Source organism: Rhea pennata, chromosome 14 (assembly GCF_028389875.1).
Source record: "Rhea pennata isolate bPtePen1 chromosome 14, bPtePen1.pri, whole genome shotgun sequence".
NCBI classification, from domain to species: Eukaryota; Metazoa; Chordata; class Aves; order Rheiformes; family Rheidae; genus Rhea; species Rhea pennata.
This window is the reverse complement of record NC_084676.1, coordinates 4,528,532-4,549,654: the sequence shown is the minus strand read 5'-3', so window position 1 is coordinate 4,549,654 and position 21,123 is coordinate 4,528,532. Positions and strand designations below refer to the sequence as shown.

Sequence of the window (21,123 nt, the reverse complement as noted above, 5' to 3'; positions counted from 1 at the left end):
ACTGCCTTTGTCTACTGCTCAGCTTCGACAAGATTTAGGTCAACTGTTTATCACTTTACCTAATGTAATTGCTACTGCAATTCAGACCTGAAAAATAGCTTACAATTTTTCTTCCTAAGAAAGAAAAGACGTGTATTGGTACATCATGGGTCCTGTAATTTAGCATGGAAATCTTTTCAATAAGATATATGTATGTTGGAAGACAATTTTTCTCATGTAAAGAGTTCATGCATTGTATGATTAGTAGACAGTACTAAAGACATTGTAGGAAGGTCAGATTTGTTGTATTTAAGGCATATTTTAAAAATAAGAGCATTGTCCTTTTTTTCTTAAAAGGATTTTTAATTGCTTTTTCATGATTTGAATTCACTGAGAAAGGAAATATCCTGAGACTTAAAGACTATAGTAGACTTTGATCTTGTACATGACCCTCATTAGGCTCTCATTTAAATATGTCCTGCAGCATATTTTAGCATGCACTGGTTTCTTGAACCCCTGTCTTTTCCATCAATCAGAAGAAGGGGTGTTCTTTGGAAGTAATCAATGATATCTGCTACAGAAGAAAAATCCTGTGGGACAGAAAAATGAGAAGGCAATGGGAAGATGTCAGAATCATCACTAATCAACAGCCTAAGCAAACTTCTTTTCTGAACTCTAAATATTTTGCACTCTGGTAAGGTCCAGTACATATCATTAGATCAGGTATTTTCTTTCCCCTCATAATAACTCCATAACTTATAATAGCTCCATAACTGTTAATCTAGTATGTGCAGGAGATGTTCAACCTACTTGTGATGTGCTATGTAATTAATCTATGCTGATGTGGCCTGTTTAATATGCAATGTTGTTCTGCTTGACAAAGTGATTGTACTTGAAAGTCCAAAAAGTTGACTGAGAAGTTCAGAAACTTTGACCTCAATCAGAACAATAGTACTTGTACTGACCAGTCTGTCTAACACTAATAAATCCAATGTATTGGATTTGTATTAGTGGAAGTGAGTAGAAAGCAGTCTGGGATAAAAGCAGTAGAGCTGACAGATGCAGATTTGTTATCAGCTGTGTATTTTCCTTATCTGGTATCTTAGTGGTAAATGAACATTCCCTAATCAGTTATGTTGATTTCTAATAGCTGTATGCTAAGGCTATCCCCATTTTTTGAGTGTAAACAGTTGAATCTGATTTTAGTCTCAGCAATACCATACTGTATTTGCATCAGGAATAGCTCTAAGACAATACATACAATTCTGCTGGAGTGAAGCAGCTGCCAGGTCAAGTAGCCTGACGTTTTGAGAATGAGACAGGAGATACTTCAAGAAGAAAGGAAGTAATATGAAAAAACATGTAGTACCTCTTTTCCTTTTAAGCCAGTTCCTAGCAAATATGTGTGATTTTGCTCCTGGTAACGAATCTGAATGTTGTACACTTTATCTCTGTATAAAACCATCAGTACATATGGATGAGTAGCAGTTTTTCTTGAGCTGTCTCTCACCAAGAAAGTTCCATCCTGAAAGATGAAAAAAATGAAAGATGAAAGACACGTGTAGATTTGGTTAGCACAAGAATCTTAAGTAGACCACTCATGCTTTTAGGTGTATTTTCTTTCATAAATCTGCTTTCCTCTTTCACCCTTGTAAAACCAACTGTATTATTAATAAGGGGAAATGTATAGGTTATTTTTGAAATGCTGCATCTTTCAGTCTGCTTCTTAAAACATTCCTTATCCAATAACAATGCAGATTTTAGGAAGGAAGGAAGGGTGTTGTATGAAGGAGAGATTTCATTAAAGGAAGAGGTGAAATCTTGATATCAGAGGCCAAAAGTAGCTTTACTTTGACTGGAAGGGAATTCCAAGATTCTGATAGGATCTCTTTACAGACAGCCCAAGATACTGATTGTGTCTATGTTATTTTGGTAGAGCCAGTGATGTTCTCTCTCCATAAGCACTACAGATGGTTTTTCTTCATTTCAGATCTGTTTTTACAAGTATTCCATTAAGTCACCCTTTCTTAAAGGCAGATGAGGTGGTCTCATAGGCTGTAGTGTAGTACAAGTTGTTGAAATGCTGTACATGTCAACTTTAGCTCATTGGGTGGATTGTGAAGAATTGCAGTTTAAACATGAGTGGGACAAAGAGAGATACTGGCAATCCCACAATAATGGTTTACTTCTGTTCTTCATTTTGCTGGTATATATGGCCTAGAAAAGGGTATGATTAATCTCTTCTAATTCAAGCTGTCCAAAACTTGGATTTTCAGTCTAAGCTATTTGACACAGATTCCCCGCTGGTGACAAAGAAATAAGTCACCCCTCCTAAGGTAGGTGAGATTGTTCTCTGCAGGTGCCTATTTTGTTCTCTTTGACTGTAGAAACCAACAGCCTTCTTGCCTGGTTTAGGCTGGATGCCTAACCTTTGGGTGGCTAAAGGTATGCAAAACGAATCCTCCACTTTCTGTAAATGTACTGGGCCTAAAACCTTAGTTATGTACCTTCACTCTTTCTGTACGACTGTAGGGGCAACTAAGTAGGCCATTAAAGAGATGCTGAACATCTCCAATAATTTAGAGTACCTTGTTTATTTTTCGAAGAGCGGCTTCTGCTTCCGGCCGGCTAATATCAGCAACGTACCATTCATCATTTAGTGAGTCCTGTGTTTTTGTGGGAGAGGATAAAGGAGAAAGTCAGTTGTCAATAAATTAGCTTGTAACGTTAACAACATGCAAACAAGTAGAGGGAAATTTGAATGTGAAGGTTTATGTACGGACTCAAGGTCTGAGTTCAATGATCATATTGGTATATCTTAGTGTATGCTAGGTGGCTCTAACAGATTTTAAAGTGATTTGATAATTTGAATAAGTCTGAAAGTCTGGCTGTAATACATCTGGCTATAATACATCTGCAAAAAAGCTAGGAAGACTTATTAAGTCATAAATTAAATTATAACAAAGACAATTATCTTCAATAGAAGTTAAATTTTAAGTGAAATTTTCACTTTTGCCTGGGATACTGACACTATTTGTCTTTGTTTCCCTCTCTCTCTCTCTCCTTTTTTTTTTTTTTCTTTAAATTTTTTTTAACTGCCACTGAGACAGTAATGCAGACTTCTTTTGCACATACCAGCCTTAGGTAGCCATACATGCCATCCTCGGGAGTGGTTTACTCTAAAATTGACTTATTTAAAGAAATATGAAACTGGATTACACTTATGAGTCCAAATTCTTTATTTGCCAAGTCTTTTATGGAAGGAGAAGTGCATTTTTTATGCTTGAAGGCAAGTGTGCACATCAAGTAATCCAGCAAGCAAACATTTCTTTTGCTTTGTTCTACTGGGTTTTGGGTTTTGTTTTTCTTGGTGAAGACAAAATAGGGCACTAAAGTTTGATGTAGAAAAGGAAACCAAAAGCAAATACCAGCATCCTGACAATGACTACTAAGTAGAATAACACATTTGAAAAAGTTCTCTCTCAAAATCAGAGTATTTGCTGTGTGTAGAATTTATGGTTAATATTTGTGAGATGTTTATACCTCATCTTCCCCTGCATTTGATGGATGAACAGTCTGTCTGCTAGGAACTGGCAATGGAGGCCTTACATCTGCTTTGCCTCTTGAAGGAGATCTGTGGTTGCTGCCTTTAAAATTATAAAGTAGTAAAATATAAAAACAGCAAATAATTTCATCTGAGGAGCAGGTACAAGTATACAGTATAGAATCTTGATTCTGAGAGACATGAAGAAATTTATAGCAGTCTGATACAGAGAAAGTTTGAATTGATCTGAAATTAAGATTAGGCTACTGTATGAGAATGAGGTTCCTTACATAAATTCATCCTTGGTGCACAGGGACTTTACCTGAACTCTTGTGGTTCAGGGCACCTTAAAATCATATGAATTTGAATACAGGTTACATCTTTTTAGTTTCTGTACCACAATTATTAATTTGAGAGCATCTCCAGTTACTCTAAAAATAATTATAAGTAACATTGTCTCTTTGTATTCTTTGCCGTCTCAGCAAGCAGAAACTAAAAACTGTGACTGTAACACACTGGCAGCTGTGATCAAATGCAAAACTTCACTTTTCAGAGCAAAAAGATATCTAAGCTTGCTTTATTCTTGAGCTGTTATTATAAGCTATATATGCAACTAAGACATTGAATTTCACCTGGGAAATGTTTTCCTTTTTTTCAAGAGTAATAGTATACTTCAGTGATTTGCAGGTAGTGCTACTCTGCTCTCAATAGTTACAGCTAAATTGAAAAAGGCACTTATATGAGGTTTTGGCAATAGTTAAACTAAACAATAAGCCCAAACTTCATGGGAGAAAAACATCTTAAATTCAGGCTAATCAAATTAAGCAAGACATCTTTCAGTAACTCTTCACAGTTTTCTGTTCATAGTCCAGTCAGAAGCATCTATAGAAGAAAAGATTATATTAACTGAACTGAAATGGCCTTTCAACCTTCAAGTATGATTTATACATAAAAGGGATACAGACCTAGCTGGAAGCGTGGCGGTAGAGAGCCACCTGAAGACAGGCTGCTAGCACTGTTTAAAAACAGATAAACAAACAAAACCAGTAGTCAGTATAAACAATAAGTTTTGCTATACAAGCGTTTATACTTTGAAGACGTGGTCTGGAGTTTGTGTTTGTTCTGCAGAGTCTTACATCGTTTTCAGGGCAGGGCAATGATTTTTAAAACATGGTAAGTAGATCCAGTTTTAAGTTTACTTGTAGCTTAGTATCTGGGAATAAGGTAGAGAGAATCAATAATGATCTGCCAATACTTCTGTATGAGGATTAATAGAGGAAACTACTTAAGCTTGTTGCCTTCCTACAGGGTTTGGCTATGTTATTCTCCCAAAGCAGAAAGCATAGGGAGCAGCTTGCCAGATCACGTTCCACTTGGAGTTCCACTTACTTTTTTCATACGCCTTCTTTAGTATCAGTGATGAAAATTCAGCTTCTAATCATAAATGTCCAACTATAAGCTGAAAGTGACACAGGGCTCATACCTACAGCATCATAACACTTCCATGTGCCTGTACTTAGTTTACTTTCCCTCTTGGGCTTCATTTTTATCCTTTTTATTAGAAAATCTACAATCCCAGCTTTTTTTATGACCTGATCTCAAACCCAGAGCGTCCCAACCTTCAGTTCATTCTTTCGTTTTTGAGAATTTCATCACCTAATTGAGAACATATTTCTCGTCTCTCCCTATTTTTCCTTTCCTTAGATGATCTGTACAAAAAGCCCTGCGATCAGTATGTCGATTATACTTGCATATTAGGGACACCCTATCATGCTTTGTGATTCATGGGAGAGAATAAGCCAAACGTGAGCTTCAAATGCTGGAACAAAGCATGACAATGGTATTGAAGCTAGAAAAATACATATTTGAAATAAAGTTTACAATTTTAAATAGGAATTATTAATCATTAGGATAACGTAGTAAAAAGAGTGGTGAAATTCATTCAGATGGTTAACTATAGACAACTAAGGTATATGTTTTTCTAAGTTTTGAGGCATTTGTCAGTCACAGCTCTAGCACTTCTAGAGTGCTAGAATCCTCTACAGTGTGCAGACTCCTTTTAAATCAGGACCTCTTTGACGTACATGGTGTATAATTTGTAGGAAAAGATCGTCCCTTCCCAAAAGAACTTGCCATTTTAATGGACCCTGCAGACAAAAGATGGGAACACGTGTTTTAAAAATTGAGGTGTTATACTATGTAGACTCTAAAATACTTCTTTGACACAAAACTGAGAGGTGCATTTTTCGAGGCTGCCTCACTTGCTTACATTATCTGTTTCACTGAATACGGAGCTTCAGTTATATTAAAGATTCTCCTCGATAATGGGAACAACACAGATTAGCATGAAGTGTAGTGGGGGCAAGGATAGAGCTGAAAAGTAATAGACTTCCTAAAATAGAAATCCTATATTCCTCTGAACACCCTGTAACCTCATATATACTATTATTTGCTAAATAACGTAAATTTAGAGTCAGATTCAAAATGAATGACACTAGTGGCTGAAACAAACCTTTCTGCACCAGGCATACTGTTGGATCCTGGCTTAGGTGGAGGCTTGATAGATCTTGAAGGGAATGTATTGGAGCTGTATGGGGGCAAAGATAGCTGTGGCACTGGTCTTTGGGGGGCAACTGTGGAGAGGAAGAAAAGAAGACTTAAAAGTTAAGAAACATTCTTAAATGAGGTAGAACGAAGAAATGCTATCATTGCAGTTTAATTAGATACATGTAATTGAGTAAGTTGTTATTTTAAAGTAAGTTTTTTTAAAAGTCCTGGATATGTTAGTTATGGAATGTAACTTCAAATGATCACCTGAGAACTTAAGTATGAAATAAAAAATAAACTAAAACAGGCTTGAGCAACATTTAAATTTTCTAAGTTCTGTTTTAGATAAGCTACAATTCAGATACCTAACTGCATTAAAGCCCGTTGTGGCTTTCTTTTTTGCTTTCTCTCTTTTACCGGGCTTCCAAATAGTGGATTTAAGGTTACCTTCTTGAATTTCATTTCTTTTTGAGATTTCTCCCAAAATATCTCCACCATAAACAGCATAAAAGTAAAATGTATTTTCTTTTAGCAGTGACTTCAGAGCTGAACTACTGGTAGGAGTGGAAGAGTTTAACTGCACTCTGCACAGTTTAAATAGCCCTATTTTTTATAAAGTCTTAGAAACAGTGATAAATTGCAGAGATGTGGCTCAAATGTCCAGCTTTTGTTATGAAGTCATATTAGGAATTTTATTTTAGGAACCAGGGTTGTGAAGTAATTTAAAAATACTGTTATTACATACCACAAGTTATTCTTCTCTTCCTTAGTGTGAATACTACAGAACACTAGCAAGGCTTGACTGAATATTTGATGAAAACTGTGAGGACACTAGGTTTATAAACCTACCTATTTGATGGTGTGTACAGAACACAAACTAGGTTTATATACCTAGCTATTTGATGTTGTGTGCAGAATACAAGCCTCTACAATATAATGTGTTTCAAAATAAGAAATCCTGTTGTGTTGTAACTGGCTGACTGGAAGATGCTCTTAGCTATTGATTTCTTCTGTTTTGTGGCTTTGTTAGATATATCTGCAGGATGAATTTTGTAAGCTTTCTGCAGCTTGGCAAGATATCATTTGACAAAGCCATTTTTTAAAATGGCTCTGAAGAAAGAATACTACTTTTTTTTTTTTTTTTTTTTTTTTTTTTTTTTTTTTTTTTTTTTTTAGTAGTAGTATTTAGACAAAGGAAGACTTTAAGTTTTAAAAGTCACCGCAGGAACACTTACTCTCTTCTTCTTCCTGAGGAGGCAAGAAAAACAAATAAACAAACATTAGCAGCTTACTATAGTACAGTTCTTAGGAATATTTGTCTTTTGCAAAACTGAAACCTAGAAGTCAGTGAATTTTGAGTATGTGTGGAATCTAAGATCTAGACTGTCACTTTCATCTAAAATGCTGGGGTTTCTATCTTTATGAAATAGCTAATAATTTTTAAAATTCTTGTGATGAGATGCAGCCATTATTTACAAATAAACAGTGAGATAACTGTCTACTCTTAGGATTTGACCCAAAGTTTTCAGAAACCCTCAGAACATGTAAACTTTCCTCATACTTTAAGTGTATGTTCTCAGAGTTATCTAAAATGAATTCCTGAGGTCAGCTTAAACCGAAAAAACAGTACCTGGTGTAAACAATATTACTTCTCCTGTGTCATAAAAGTGCTGGCCTTATTTTCCATATTGTCTAAAATAAAGTAATTGAGGAATAAATTGAGCTGATCAATTGAGCTAGATCTGATTAAAAAAGAAACAATGTGCTATGAAAGATCTACTTCTATTCATTATAACTGATAAAAGAAACCAGGTTTTTAGTTTATGCAAATACTTCATTTCATTGTAGTACCTATTCATTTTATTTGCTTTCAAAAATATACTTACCTCATTTTTTTTTTGTGATGGCCAACCCTGCCTAAAATGAAACAGAGAAAACAATATATGAATCACAGATGAAATATTCACTTGGTGTTCATTAGGCAATATTTTCAATGAAGATGTGAGTTTATAGGAAGTTTTACAGTCCCATATGAATGCAGAAGTAATTTCTTCTCATAAAAATATCAAAATTTCTGATTTTTCAGCCATAATCTAAGACTGCATACCAGCCTTTAGCCCATCTTGATCCTATGAACAAGTAAAATGTCTGATGACTTTATCATAAGCCTTAGAAAAGGCTTTGACAGTGATGAAACATTAGACCTCAAGTTTTAAACTCATTTGTGGTACTTACAACACTACTGGAGCACATGATGAGCCTTCTAGCCTTTTTTCTGAAAAAATCATCTTGGCTGATCAGAAGATCTCAAGAACTCTCTTAAAATCGATCACATTGTTCAGCCCACAAGTTATCTAGAGAATTATCTAGTTATGCTAGAGAATGCTATTTGCTATCAACATTGAGTTTTGCAAGCTAATAAAATCAATAGTAGGAAATGGAATGTTTCTCTCTAACATCCAAAAAAAATGGCAACAGGATTCATGAAAGAATATTCTCTAAAGCAAGAACTTGATCTCGTCAAAAGACTGTGGATCGTGTACCTCTATGTAACTTGAAAGGCAGCCATGCTCTACATGATGATTGTATGATGGCTGGAGAGAGGGCTTTTTCTGTGTTTCCTCCCTCTTTTTATTTTTTATTTTTTAACTTACAGCACATTGATTTCTGCAGACATTGCTGTAAATTTTGTTAATTTTAATTTAGATTTTCATTAAATTTTATTTAAATTGACTCTATTTTATCAACACTTACTTTACAACTTGTTGCTTCCTTAAGGCAGATGGATTGCCTCTTTCATATCGATCACTTGGTGGGACAGGAGGTTTTGGCATCATTGCTAGCTGTTCCCCCAGGGATCTAAAGCAGGAATAAGATAATGAAATAAAGGTAAAAGGCTGCTTAATAGGAAATAACTGGGTAATATTGGCATTGAGAGTATCTACTCGGGAGGCAATACTCTTACCTTAGCTGTGCAGTCAGAGGCTGTAAAGCAATAAGGAAAAGTCAAGACAATGCATAAGTGTATCAAAAAAAAAAAAGTATCTAAAAGCACCAAACAAGGAAGTTCATACCTTTTCAGGAAGGCCTGGCTTCCTTCCTAAAAATAGTAAAAGCTTGTATTTAGAAAAAAAAATGAAGTTTACAATAATAAATTAAATTTTCCATAAAATAGATGGGTTTTAAATACCATTGAAAGTGAATTTTTCAGTTTGAAGCATTCAGTTTCCTGAGATGTAATCCAGAAAAATAATTTTGGCTTTATGAGGGATGAAGAGATTGCCATTTCTCATAGTAAAGCATCAGAAAAATTAATCAAAGTTTTCAAAGTGTCATGTTTTACAATCTTATTTTCCACCCTTCACCTTTGAAATACTGGATACATTTATGGCATTATAAACTAGATAAAAGAGGTTAGATATTTCAAAAAATCATAGGGTAGTCTATTGAGATTCATTGTAAAAAGCTCTTTTCTGGTCTGAAACAAACATCATTTTTGTTTCTGTTATTTTTCAGTTCTCAGCATTCTTTTAAGTGTGGATACCGAATTAATATATATTACTCTAAACAGACTTTTGTGAACTTTGTAGGCAAAAGTAATTATTTCTTCTGTTAACCTGCTAAATATTCCTTTGTTCATTCAATTAAACATTATGTTAAACCTTTTCGTACAAGGATCTCATAATCTCTTTCTCTTCTGCTAGTCCTGAGCCATTTTCAGTGTTGCTGCTTTCCAGATAGAATTTCCCTCATTCTACAAGCATTGCTCACATCATCGCCTTTTCTAAATAGTTCACTTTGTTTGTGATTGGATTATGGCACATTTGGTTTAGCCTTGTTCTGTGCATGAATGATATTCAAACTGATAATTTTGAGCAATAAACAGCTGTCGGTATTACCATAAGCAAATGCTGACCTGATACTGGGCTTTCTCTTTCAAACAGTGGAGCAGGACGATCCAATGGGGGTTTCGTGCTTCTGTCTATAGAAGGAGCCGGGGCTAAACACAAAAATTATGCAAAAATAATTTACTGGCATGGGTCAGTAAGGCTTTGTATAACCCGGAACTTGTGTTACTTCTTAGAATATCAACCAATACAATTGTAGGACGTATGAATAAACAGCAGAAGAAGGAGAAACTGAAGAGATGTAGGCAAAAATGAAGCGCTACGGAGTCCAGAGAAAAAGCTTTAAGAAAACAAAAACAGCTCCACTTACGTTTCAAAGGCTTGATATTTCTCTCTCTGTTCACATCGTTGTTGTTTAATGGAGGAGGAAAGGGTGGCAGCTAAAACAAATATTTCACAGTTAAAGTTACCTTCTTTTTTTTTTTTGGTTTTAATTTAGTATTAAACATGTCACACCACAGCTGTCAATCTTCGTGTCTGATAAAGCAGAAAAAATAGGTCTCTGCACAAAGCAGGAAGACCTATACATACATGCTTTTTCTGTCAGATGCAGAAGTAAGTCTGTCCTTTAGTCTCCCAGGGAATGCCATAGTGGGATGTTTGCTCTGGGAAGGGCATGGGCATGTGACAGGAGAGAAAGAGAAGCTTCTACAATGCTGTTGTATCTTTGCCCCTTCACTGCAGCAGGTGTTAGTTTTGAAATCTGATGTTGAAATTAGTGGAACTTGAGAAATATTCATTAATCCTGTATTAATGAAGGCTGCTGACTAATGGAGAATGGGCTATTCTTTTTTTATTGGTAGATCTGGGGTCCAACAGAAGAAAGTGTGGTTAGCTGCTGCAAAAATGGTGAAGATGTTTTCATCTAAGCCTAGATATCTTCAGACAAATGCCTTCCTGTGTTCTTTCTTGTTCCAAGTAGTAGAGCAGCAAGACAGGGTATCTGTCTTGAGAACTCTTGACACTTACAAGAGGCCTGTGTGTTTTATATATAAGAACCAATTATACTGTGTGCAACTGAAGGTTCTCCTATTGCACCTAAAAATTATCTTTACTTGTGTACATGGGTAGAGATCATGTCCATCTGTGCTGGCATACAGTGACTCTGTAATGGCAGTAACCAGCACAATAGCTTTCAGTTTTAAAGTTTTAACAGTATAAAAAAGGAAAAAAAATGTGCATGTCATTTACGGCTTTGAAAAATTGAAGTTTTTTTTTCCCAACTATATCGCTAAAGAAACTCAGAAGTATTAAACATCTATAATTTAAATGGGAGAGGCATTCTTAAGTTGATACAAATTTTCAGTGTAAGAAAGAACAAAGTAATATGGAAATAATTTAACATATTTGTCCTATGAAATTCAATATACTTGTTTGAAAAAAGACCACCCTGTCACAGCAGTGATCTATTTTGACAGCTGAAACAGTTTCTCCTTTCTTCTACATACACAATCTGAATAAAAATGGTATTACACTTGGATATCCTAGGAGGTAGTAGCAAAGAAAATAGATGAAATATTAAGAATGAAACATACAGAAGTGCCTCTTCCCCCAGGTGCAGCTGGTACAGGGGATGGACCAGGTCGCTGGGGTGGTACTGGAGGCTGATTTGATGATCTAGCTGTTGAAGGTCTGTCTAAAGAAAACAAAAATCTTAAACTAAACAAGTACTCAATAATTCGGTTCTTTTATTCTCATCGGGTTTTTTCGAAGAAGAGGCCTTGTAGTAAGCTTAAGCTAATACATCACCAGGACATTGTTTTAGTTCGTAACAGACAGTTGCCTTATGATTGGTTTTCTCTTGAGAGTTAAAGGCATGTATGTCCCTTTGGTGGGGAGGTATGTTGACTCCACAGCTGCAGGCTACTGAAGAATCAGACATAAAAAGATGTCAAGCAGAGGAAGCTCATTTTCACTAGAGCATTTTTGCTATTGTTGTGAGAGTTCACTCTTTCAAAGGGACAACACTACAGCTAATATAGTATGCACATGTGTTTTACTTTGTGCATATTCCAAATGAAAGGACACATAATGCACATATCAGAAAAAACAACCTTGAAACCAACAGAGCTTGTCTGAAGTAGTAAATTTAACTTTGAAAGTCACAAGGCCACCAACATGCAGTAAATCTGTCACTAAATCTTATTCATGAACTGGACTGTTGACTGTGTTTCATTATCAGGCACTTAAAATATCCAGTCTGTTTCCACAACCAGTTTTTATTCATCATTTCTAATTTATTAGTAATAATTACTTTTTAGTAATTACCTATATAATCTGTGTTGTTGGCAAGTGACTTGGCAGGAAATATGACATTGTGGTGTGCTTCATCATTATTGGATGGAGGTGGCTCATAGCCATCACTGTCGTGTTCTGCTTCCTCGGGTTCTTCTGTTGGTGATTCATAGTCAGCCTCATCTTCCTTTTCCTGATCATCATCAGGGCTTTCGTAGTCATCATCTTCATCCTGGCCAGTGCACATAAAAGAAGGATACTCTAACAGGATACTGAACACTTCAGTGCAATTTCCTTGTGGTTTTTCACTCTGAAGGACATCAAGTTTTTAAAACCACTTTGAATAGAAAAAATTATCTATATAATTCCAATGGGTAAATGAGGCAGCATTTTTTTAATGTATATACTACTCAACAGCTTAAGAGAGGAAATGAGTATATTTTGTAATAGTAACTGCCGTGGAAGTTCAAGTTAAAGTGATAGCTTACTGAAATGTTTCATTTCTGTTAGATTCCTATCATTCTCATCTCACTCATTTTGAGGTGTCCACCAGGGAATGCACAGTGCCTTGGTTTTAGATACTATATGAGTTAAGGCACCAGCAAAGAATTCAGTGCTTCCTACAAAAATACTGGAGCAGTAATTCATAGCTGTTGATGCACACTCCTACTTAATAGTACACACTCTTCAGCATAAAGCTCAACTTCTTGAAAGCACTTCAGAAACAACTAAGTCTTTGATAGGGGCCTTGGTGTCCTCTACTAACCAACTTCATGCAACTTGGAAGATTCAGTAAAATCACAGTGAAAATGTGGCAGTGGTTGTTGCTCACATCTTCTGTGCAATGTGCCATGACTTATAAGAAAAGAATATTAAATTTGTCACTGGTATCTTGGCTGAAAGTTCCAGAATAGCTCAGTATCAGCCTAGCTCAGGTGTTTTACAGGTTGTTGCTTGTGATGTTAGTGTTCCTGAAATGGCGGTAAAAATCCTGCAAACTTAGTAGTAAGTGCTTTCTAAAAAATAAAATAAAAATAAAAAATAAAGGCACTGGTTGATGAGAGAGCGCTTCACAAAGTAGGACCGTGTAACAGTCAACTTACATAGCTAGCCAAGCTGTGCATGCTTGATCTAATAACATTTACTGATGTATTTTTTATGCGGAAAGGCAAAAAGTACTTTGTCTGTCTAGTCATCTTCAAGGAATTGGATTCTTTAAAATGTAAGATTGCAAGCAAAATGGCAAGATTTACCACTGAATTTCATTGCAACCCTTCCTTTACTAACCACTTCTAAGAGCTTGAAATAGGAATATGAAGTTCAGCTGTTGTTCTAGGCTGGGCTGTCATGGGCTGTAAGGCTGCACTCGAGGCAGCGGTACAGGACTGCTGTTGTGAAGCTCTGTCTTGCATCACTGGTGGTGAGGCCCTTTTCCCAGTGAAGAAACTGGCATGCAGCAGCCCCAGTCAACCGTGCTCCTCCTCCTCCTCCTTTTCCTGAGCCTAACACCCGTGTAATTCCCCACTCCTTCCCTCTGACCAAAGTTGATAATGTAAGACATGACAGAGCTTAAAGAAGAGTTAATCTGCTTAGCCAGCAGGCTCTTCTCATCCTGATACTTACAAATGAAGACCAGTCATCTTCTTCTTGACTGTATCCTGCATAAGGATACAACACAGGCTTCTTAGCATGTACAACTTTAATATATCAAAAAATAACATTTTTTAAATAATGTGATATATGTGCTTTCACTTTAAGTTTGTCCTAGTGTTTCAATTTTAAATACCATGAGGTAGAATGTGTTGAGAATGAGGTCAGACTTTTTACCTCTTTGTTTAATACTATTATAGCTTTCAAATCAGAAGGTGAATTTCTTTTTAAATTTCAACAATCTTGGGAGAGAGTGGTAACTTGTAGAAGCTGAAGTGCCTTGGGCCATTAAGAAAATAATTTAAATAAAAATTAAGTATGAGGCAGGCATCTGGAAACTTGCCTCTAATGTTGGAGGCTGACAGGAGTAGGGGGAACATATATACAACATACACAAAAACGTATATAGTGTATACATAATATATAACATAAATTATTAATTTATATAATAATATGTTATATATAACATATACGACATATAAGCACTGATACTAAGTATCAGGTTAAACAAATGCGGTAAGGGAATGTTTATGTAAATGTCTCTGCTCTTGCCTTGTATTCCCATCTTTTCTCTTTTTTTAGAAAGAAGTTTTCATACTTTTCCTCCTTTACCTTTTTTTTTTTGCCACTTTTTTGTGTTCTCTTTAGAAGATGCTTCCCCCCCATTTACTCTGCCCTACTTCCATTCTTCTATGCTTCCCTCTTTCTTCCTGATCCTTCCTTTCCCCTTTTTTCTGCCTTGCATACTGTTCTTTACTACTTTTTACCTTTTCTCACACATAAGACATTCACTCTTATGATGGTGAGTGATCCATATGAAATATGTGCCTGGTATTATTCAGTTATTCATAACAGACAAGGGGCAGTTTGGGTTAACTTCTAGCTAGACTAAATATCAGAGGACTTCTCTCTCTCAAATAATTACTGGTAAAACTATTGCACTTAAACTTTAAAGACAAAAGCTTTCATTGAACTGAAGACTTGACCAGTGTTTTTGTTTGGTTTGATAATGAAGAAAGCCTGGCACACGGAGATCTCTCTACATATCCTCTGTAACCAGAGTGGGCTAGTGTGTTCTCTCCCGGTCTTCTACAGGTATGTGATAGGCCCCAGAAGTTGGACGTATCTGGAAGCTGGATCCTATATCCAATGTAAATCTAGCTCATTTTTCTGCAGTTAATCTTGGAAGTCTGGAAAAGGCTTATTACCCAAGTGGAGTTACTGCCGATACTCTGTTCTAGAGTCTTCTTCTAGTCTATCTTCTAACTGAAGAAAAGTGACGAAAACTAAGCTTACAGGAACTGCAGATATAAGTCATATCAGTGACACTGAATGTAAACATTGCAAAGATCAACTTAATATCTTAATATTTTTAATCAGTATTAGTAGTCATAAACAACCTGCCAGTACACACTTACCTGGGTTTTCAGGAAACTTTTGTGTTTGGGCCCTGCAACAAAGATACCAACAAATTAACTCATTCTAGCTTTAATAATTTTAAAATGCATATGTTTACTAAAATCTATTGCATGGATAACTTTAACAGTAAAATGAAATTTATATAGATGAACTTAACTCTGCCCAAAATGCTAAAAACATTTTATCTGATATTTCAGATACAGATACATACTAGTGCAGCCAATACTGTCTTGAAAAAGTTTCAAGTCAGTGAGGCAGAGCGCTTGGAAACAACAGAACTCAGTAAATAAGCTTACCAGTAATCCAGTCCTGAAGAGAAACACTTTATTCACTATTTCCTTTGGAGTTGGTGAAAAGTCCAGTCCATAAATATTTGTGGGATTGACAAATATTTTTATAGATTTCAATTCTAGTTTTGAACTGTCTTGATAATGCAAAGGTGTAAAACTATGCTATCAGAGGGTGTAAAACCATGTTATAGCTTAGATCATCATACTACATGAATAGAAATTGTTCTTTTTCTCAAGAACCCACCCAAAAGAAACATTGTTATTGTGCTTTTCAGTATTTCCTATTGCAAGAATATCGCATTCAAAGATATGTATAAATTAAATATTACAAAGAGTAGCATCACAATATGTGATGCTGTGAGATGTACTCATGGCAATTCATTGATGTAATAATTTGTGTCAGGCTTTATAACATTTCTAAAGATTAATTTACTCAAGATCAAAGTTGTTTTAAATTTGTGTTACTTGTCTCTAGAGGTGGCGGGAGTATACAGGATGTTCGTGTGCTCAGGCTCTACTATTCTTAACAGATGACAGTAAAAACACAGAATTTTGTTTTATATACTTTCCACGTGGTCCATATGACACAAGTATTGTTAATCAAAGGGAAAAGAGTAAAAAGAAAAAAAAAAAAAACATACATCTGAAAACACTGAAAAAGAAAGCTGATTTTTTTCACCTACCATTTTGGAAAGAATGATATCCTTCCTTCATTTCTGTTAATTTCTTGGCTTAATTTACTTATAATTCTGTTTAAAAGAAACAAAAATAGTTTTTTTAAAAAAACCCACAACCTCCTTGAAACTTGTTAGTCACTTTCTCACCCACTTTCCTCCCCTTTTCTCTCAATTTTTGCTAAATGAAATCTAGTGATTCAGAATTATTATTTACAGATGTGGCAAGGATACTTGATTTCTCTACTTATGGTAAAGTTGCAGTACAGTGTATTTAATTGAAAACTGAAGCTTTTATACCATTTAAACATAGATGAAAACCGCCTTCCCTCTGCAACCAAGATATACTTAATCTGGAATGCCTCCAGGAAAGAAGGTGAAAAGGCATATCACATTTGCAGGCAAAGACAGACATATTCAGGGAACACAGGAAGACTATAGCTTTGTCTAGAAAGATTTTTCCCGGTTGATGTGTTTGTCAACACCTGTGCATAGTTGTGTACGGCAGAGGGGTGAATGGCCATCAGTGAATACAGCCTTGAGTGAAATTTCAGTCAGGAGCCTGCACTCAAATTCTGTACTTTGCTTACGCTGCTATTAATGCTGGCATCCCTAGAGCCTGAGAGTAAGGGGTTTTATATTCACAGACTTCTGAGAAAACTCTGAGCATGCAGGTCACAATCATTACCGAGGTAAGCAGAATTAAGTCTGCTGAGAGCAACAGGACTCTGCTCTGCTAGTAATTAAGTTGACATCTACAATTATTTTGTTTCAAGGAAAGTTTTGTTTCAAAGAAACCTTATGATGAGTCATGATCTGATTCTTAATTCTCATTATTTCTTTGTGATGGAAGTCCCACTGAGAAAGTGCCGTGACATCCACAGCAAATTAGTTACACGCATCTTGTTAAAAATACCCCATTTTATTTCTAGCTATATTATTTAGGTCTGCATTGTAATAGTGAAAATAAAAACATTATCAAAGACAATCAAGAATTGAAGATGTCTGTTTACTGTCTAAATTCTGTAAAATCTTAATTTTAGTGTTTGTCTGTGCAGAATTTATTCCATAGATCTTAGATTTAGCCAACCAACTATAGCAGTATTGCAAAAGCTTTCATTATGGCCAGGCAACTGCCAGGTAATCAGCAATTCATTTTGTTTTTCTTCTTGCTTCACATCTTTTTCTGCTACTCAACAACAATGATCTCCTAACTTTTTCCAAATGACTTCTTTTGTGACTCTCTCATGTCTAATTGGGCTTACTCTCCGGGCTGGGACTTGAGTTAAGCAAGCTTTCTAGGAGTACAATATTAAAAAAAAAAAAAAAAAAAAAAAAAAAAAAGGCAACAAAAGCATACTATTTTTTATCCTGTACCACTCTAAACATCTTGCTCTTATTTTGAATATGCTTCTCTTGCCCTTGTTACTTTCCTAATACTTTAGTGTAATTCAGATTAAAGATAAATTTAAGGCAGATGGTTGCTCTGTTTGATTATGGAAAGTGCTATGGAGGCAGATCATGCTACCAACAAATATGAGATAACAAGCAATTTCAAAACACTATGATGATGCTATCTGAAAATTATTAAGAAGTGAAGGATATGTACTTAAGGATCCAGGTATGAAAATTAGAAAGGCAGAGGAAGAACTTAGTATTTTTAGTTTTCCTTTTTAAGACAGCACTTTGAAGTTTTCTGATTTTGAGCATATTTTTCCCCTTTTGGAATAAGAACATGAACAAATGTTTGTAATTTAAGAAGGAGTACAATTGTTTAAATCTGACATCCCTACCCAAGTGAATTCTATAAAGTAAGAAAAATGTCAGGTTATAGGCATAGGCAGGTCTTGCTTGTCTCTCTCATCCAATTCAGCCATAGTCATCTGCACAAGAATTTCCTTCTGCTGTGGATTGTAAGGAAGTTACTGTGTCCATTTTTCTCCCGTGGTTCTCTGAATAACACAAATTCCATGCTGAAACACCGGGAAATAGTCATAGGTGAAGCATGCACTGTGTAGTCCTGTGCTGTGAGCAATAAGAAGTAGATTAACGAACTTGTGTGTGGCTAGTTCTCCATTGTACAAGAGGGAGAGGAAGGATCTTTCATAATGTTGTATTCATTTTCAGCTAAAGAAGCAAAATAGAAGTCAGACTAATAATTCTTTTAGTTTAGAACTCCATTGATATGAAAGAGTCTTGAGTGTTTGGAAGATTTCTGAACTGACCAAGGACTGGCTGCAATGAGGATTTACACCAACTGTGAGATTAAGAAGTTTTAGAAAAACTGAAAGGACAAAGTTTGCTCATCTTATCCTTAAAAAAAAACAAAAACAAAAACATTTGCTGCTTAAAATTCAGTGCCTTATCTTCACTTTAAGGTTATTTAAAATGAATCAAACCAGAGAATATATTAGAAAAAAAAAGAAAGTAAAGTTTAGTATGGTGGCTCTTTACAGGCAGTGTCAATACAGAAGATTTGTGCACGGAGCAGCTGAGTCTGTCAGTGAGGAAGGAAGTACCAAAACCACACTGCTTTCTGAGCTGTGGGAGTGGATGATAGGACAGGATAAGGCTGTGCAACAGCAGAAAACGTTACTCACAGTGTTCTCTTTCTCTTTCTGCCTTCTCCATCAGACACTTAGCTTAAAACTGTCAGGAAGTTGAAAAGAAAGCAAAAAAAAAAAAAAAAAAAAAAAAAAAAATAGCAACAACCCAAAACAGTACTCCAAAACTGGCTTTTGTTTGCTTAAAGGCATGGTTCTACATGTATGGGGTTAAGGAGTGAAGATAGGTGAGAGAGATGCAATGCGAAGTCCACTAGCACCAGGAAATCATGTATCTTGAACACCATCAAGAGCATAATTTGGGATTAATCCTCCTTTGTTTTGGCTAGATGCAGCAGTGTGTTAGATTCAAAACTGACTGAATTTCAGTTAAGTTCTAAATCTAACATCCTTCTCTAGCATCCCACGCTGGGGAGCACGTGTGCATACAAATTCACTGATGCCCACGGCATACGTTTTTAAAAGAAGAGGTCATTATAGATTCCTTTGTTTTTAGGTTCACAACTTCACTCTCCGGAAAGCAGCACAACTCTCAAGCACGACTCTCTTTTGTAATGCTCTATGACTACCAGAAGTGATAATGAGCAATAAGAAAACAACTGCATGTGTTTCTTAAGTTGTATCTTGGCATTTGGTTTCGCTAGATTTATTAACTATTTCGCTATTATTTATTAGATAGATTATATCCTCATGATGAGATATGAGTTCCATCTTGCACTTAAGACAGATATTCAATGTCTGCTCTGTATAAATATACACCATATCCCCTCTCCGTTCTGTCAATGTACCATTTACTCTTTAAGGATGCTGTGTGTTGTGAAGTTTCGAGGGCTATTAAAATTAACTTGAATTGATCTTTTATAAAATATAGCAGGTATAAGAGTAACATGAATGAGCTCAACAAAGAATATAACATCTTTTCATGTCACAAAATGCCAAGTTTTGAGCATAGTGTATGGCTGAAGAAAACAAGTGCAAAGCTATTAATAACAACTGGACTAATTCCTAGGTCAACTTCTATGCTATCCCTTATTTAGGATGACAGCTACATTTATGGTAACCCAATCTCTAAAGCTAATGGTCATGCAACAATTATTTATTTTAATTTCGCAGTGGAAAAAAGGAGAAAAAATATGTGATAGGTATTTTTACCAGTAGGTTAATTGGCCCCAATGTGGCTGCTCCTTAAAGGTTTGCAGCAGTGTGGTAACTCTGGAGATAACAGATGAACATCTCCTGTTCACCACTAGGTGAGGAGGACTGAGGTAGGGATAATCCTTCATGGTCTGGAACCTGGGGACTAGATTCTATCACAAGTAATCATGTAATATCAGATCTTCAAATGTATTTCATCAGTGTCATAATAGATCCACATCTACCAGAAAAAATATGCATATTTCTTTTCACAGAATGGCAACTATTCTTAAATTCTTCAGATATTCTTAGTATTCTTAAAAGTTAATTTTTACCAAGTGATTTAAAGCTGGAATTCTGTATCTTCAAATCATAGAATTATTATGTGATAGCATTTTCTTCTGACTGGTCATTTAGGATTAGGAAATTGCATACAGAGTATCTCTTATGATGGCCTTCAGGATGATGATATAGTTTCATACAAAGATCTACCAAATTGTGATTGTCCTAAAAAAAAACCAAAATTACCAAGTCTGAAAAATGAGTTATTGCTATAAATAAATAGTTATCTGTAGAAAAGGTACTATACAACTGCCTCCTATCACCTGCTTTGGAAGAGACATGGAGAAAACCATGAGCTTTTCTTAAAATCAGTTCACACTAATTTGATTATCTCCAATAGCTAAATACTTTTAATCATACTGTGATGCTATTCAATGGATTTTTGGATGAAATCATTTCAAGTATAGTCAAAGTTGCTTAGATGCTGTAATTGGCTACCTCTCTATCTGAATGTGTGGTCTCTGATTTGTTTATGAAACCTTAACTCTGAACTTTCAGTTGCTATGATGGTTCATTTAATGAAAAGTAAAATAATAAAAAACTCCCACCCTGAAACTTTCATCACTTTCATGGTTGCACACCTGTGTTACCAATATTATCATGTACATTGTCACTGTTGATTCTGTATTTATTTACATGAAATGGTTCATATGTTTAGGCAATTACAAAATTAAACTGAATATATGAGATCCACATTGTGGCTCCAGTTCATCAAATCCCTTGAAGCAGATGCCTGAGGTTCAGCATGTGGCTAAGTGCTGTCTTCTGAACTGAAGCCTTTAGGCAGTCAAAAAATCTCTCTTCTTTCCCACTCCTCCCCCCTTCCACCCAGAGCAG

At 35.6% G+C, this 21,123-nt stretch overlaps 1 protein-coding gene across 1 annotated transcript in view; it reads right to left on the bottom strand.

The window, feature by feature from the left end:
• Positions 1-358: 358 nt before the first annotated feature.
• Positions 359-21,123, bottom strand: part of LCP2 (lymphocyte cytosolic protein 2) — a 32,542-nt gene continuing 11,777 nt past the window's right edge. The window contains exons 4-21 of the mRNA XM_062587419.1: positions 16,256-16,321; positions 15,282-15,313; positions 13,837-13,871; positions 12,247-12,445; positions 11,514-11,614; positions 10,289-10,358; positions 9,987-10,070; positions 9,145-9,170; positions 9,036-9,055; positions 8,825-8,929; positions 7,957-7,987; positions 7,306-7,318; positions 6,036-6,156; positions 4,489-4,538; positions 3,523-3,626; positions 2,568-2,645; positions 1,349-1,504; positions 359-569 (exon numbers count right to left, since the gene is read on the bottom strand). Coding sequence (XP_062443403.1) covers positions 447-569; positions 1,349-1,504; positions 2,568-2,645; positions 3,523-3,626; positions 4,489-4,538; positions 6,036-6,156; positions 7,306-7,318; positions 7,957-7,987; positions 8,825-8,929; positions 9,036-9,055; positions 9,145-9,170; positions 9,987-10,070; positions 10,289-10,358; positions 11,514-11,614; positions 12,247-12,445; positions 13,837-13,871; positions 15,282-15,313; positions 16,256-16,321 — 1,414 coding nt within the window. The 3' untranslated portion in view covers positions 359-446. The remainder of the gene's footprint in view (positions 570-1,348; positions 1,505-2,567; positions 2,646-3,522; positions 3,627-4,488; positions 4,539-6,035; positions 6,157-7,305; positions 7,319-7,956; positions 7,988-8,824; positions 8,930-9,035; positions 9,056-9,144; positions 9,171-9,986; positions 10,071-10,288; positions 10,359-11,513; positions 11,615-12,246; positions 12,446-13,836; positions 13,872-15,281; positions 15,314-16,255; positions 16,322-21,123) is intronic.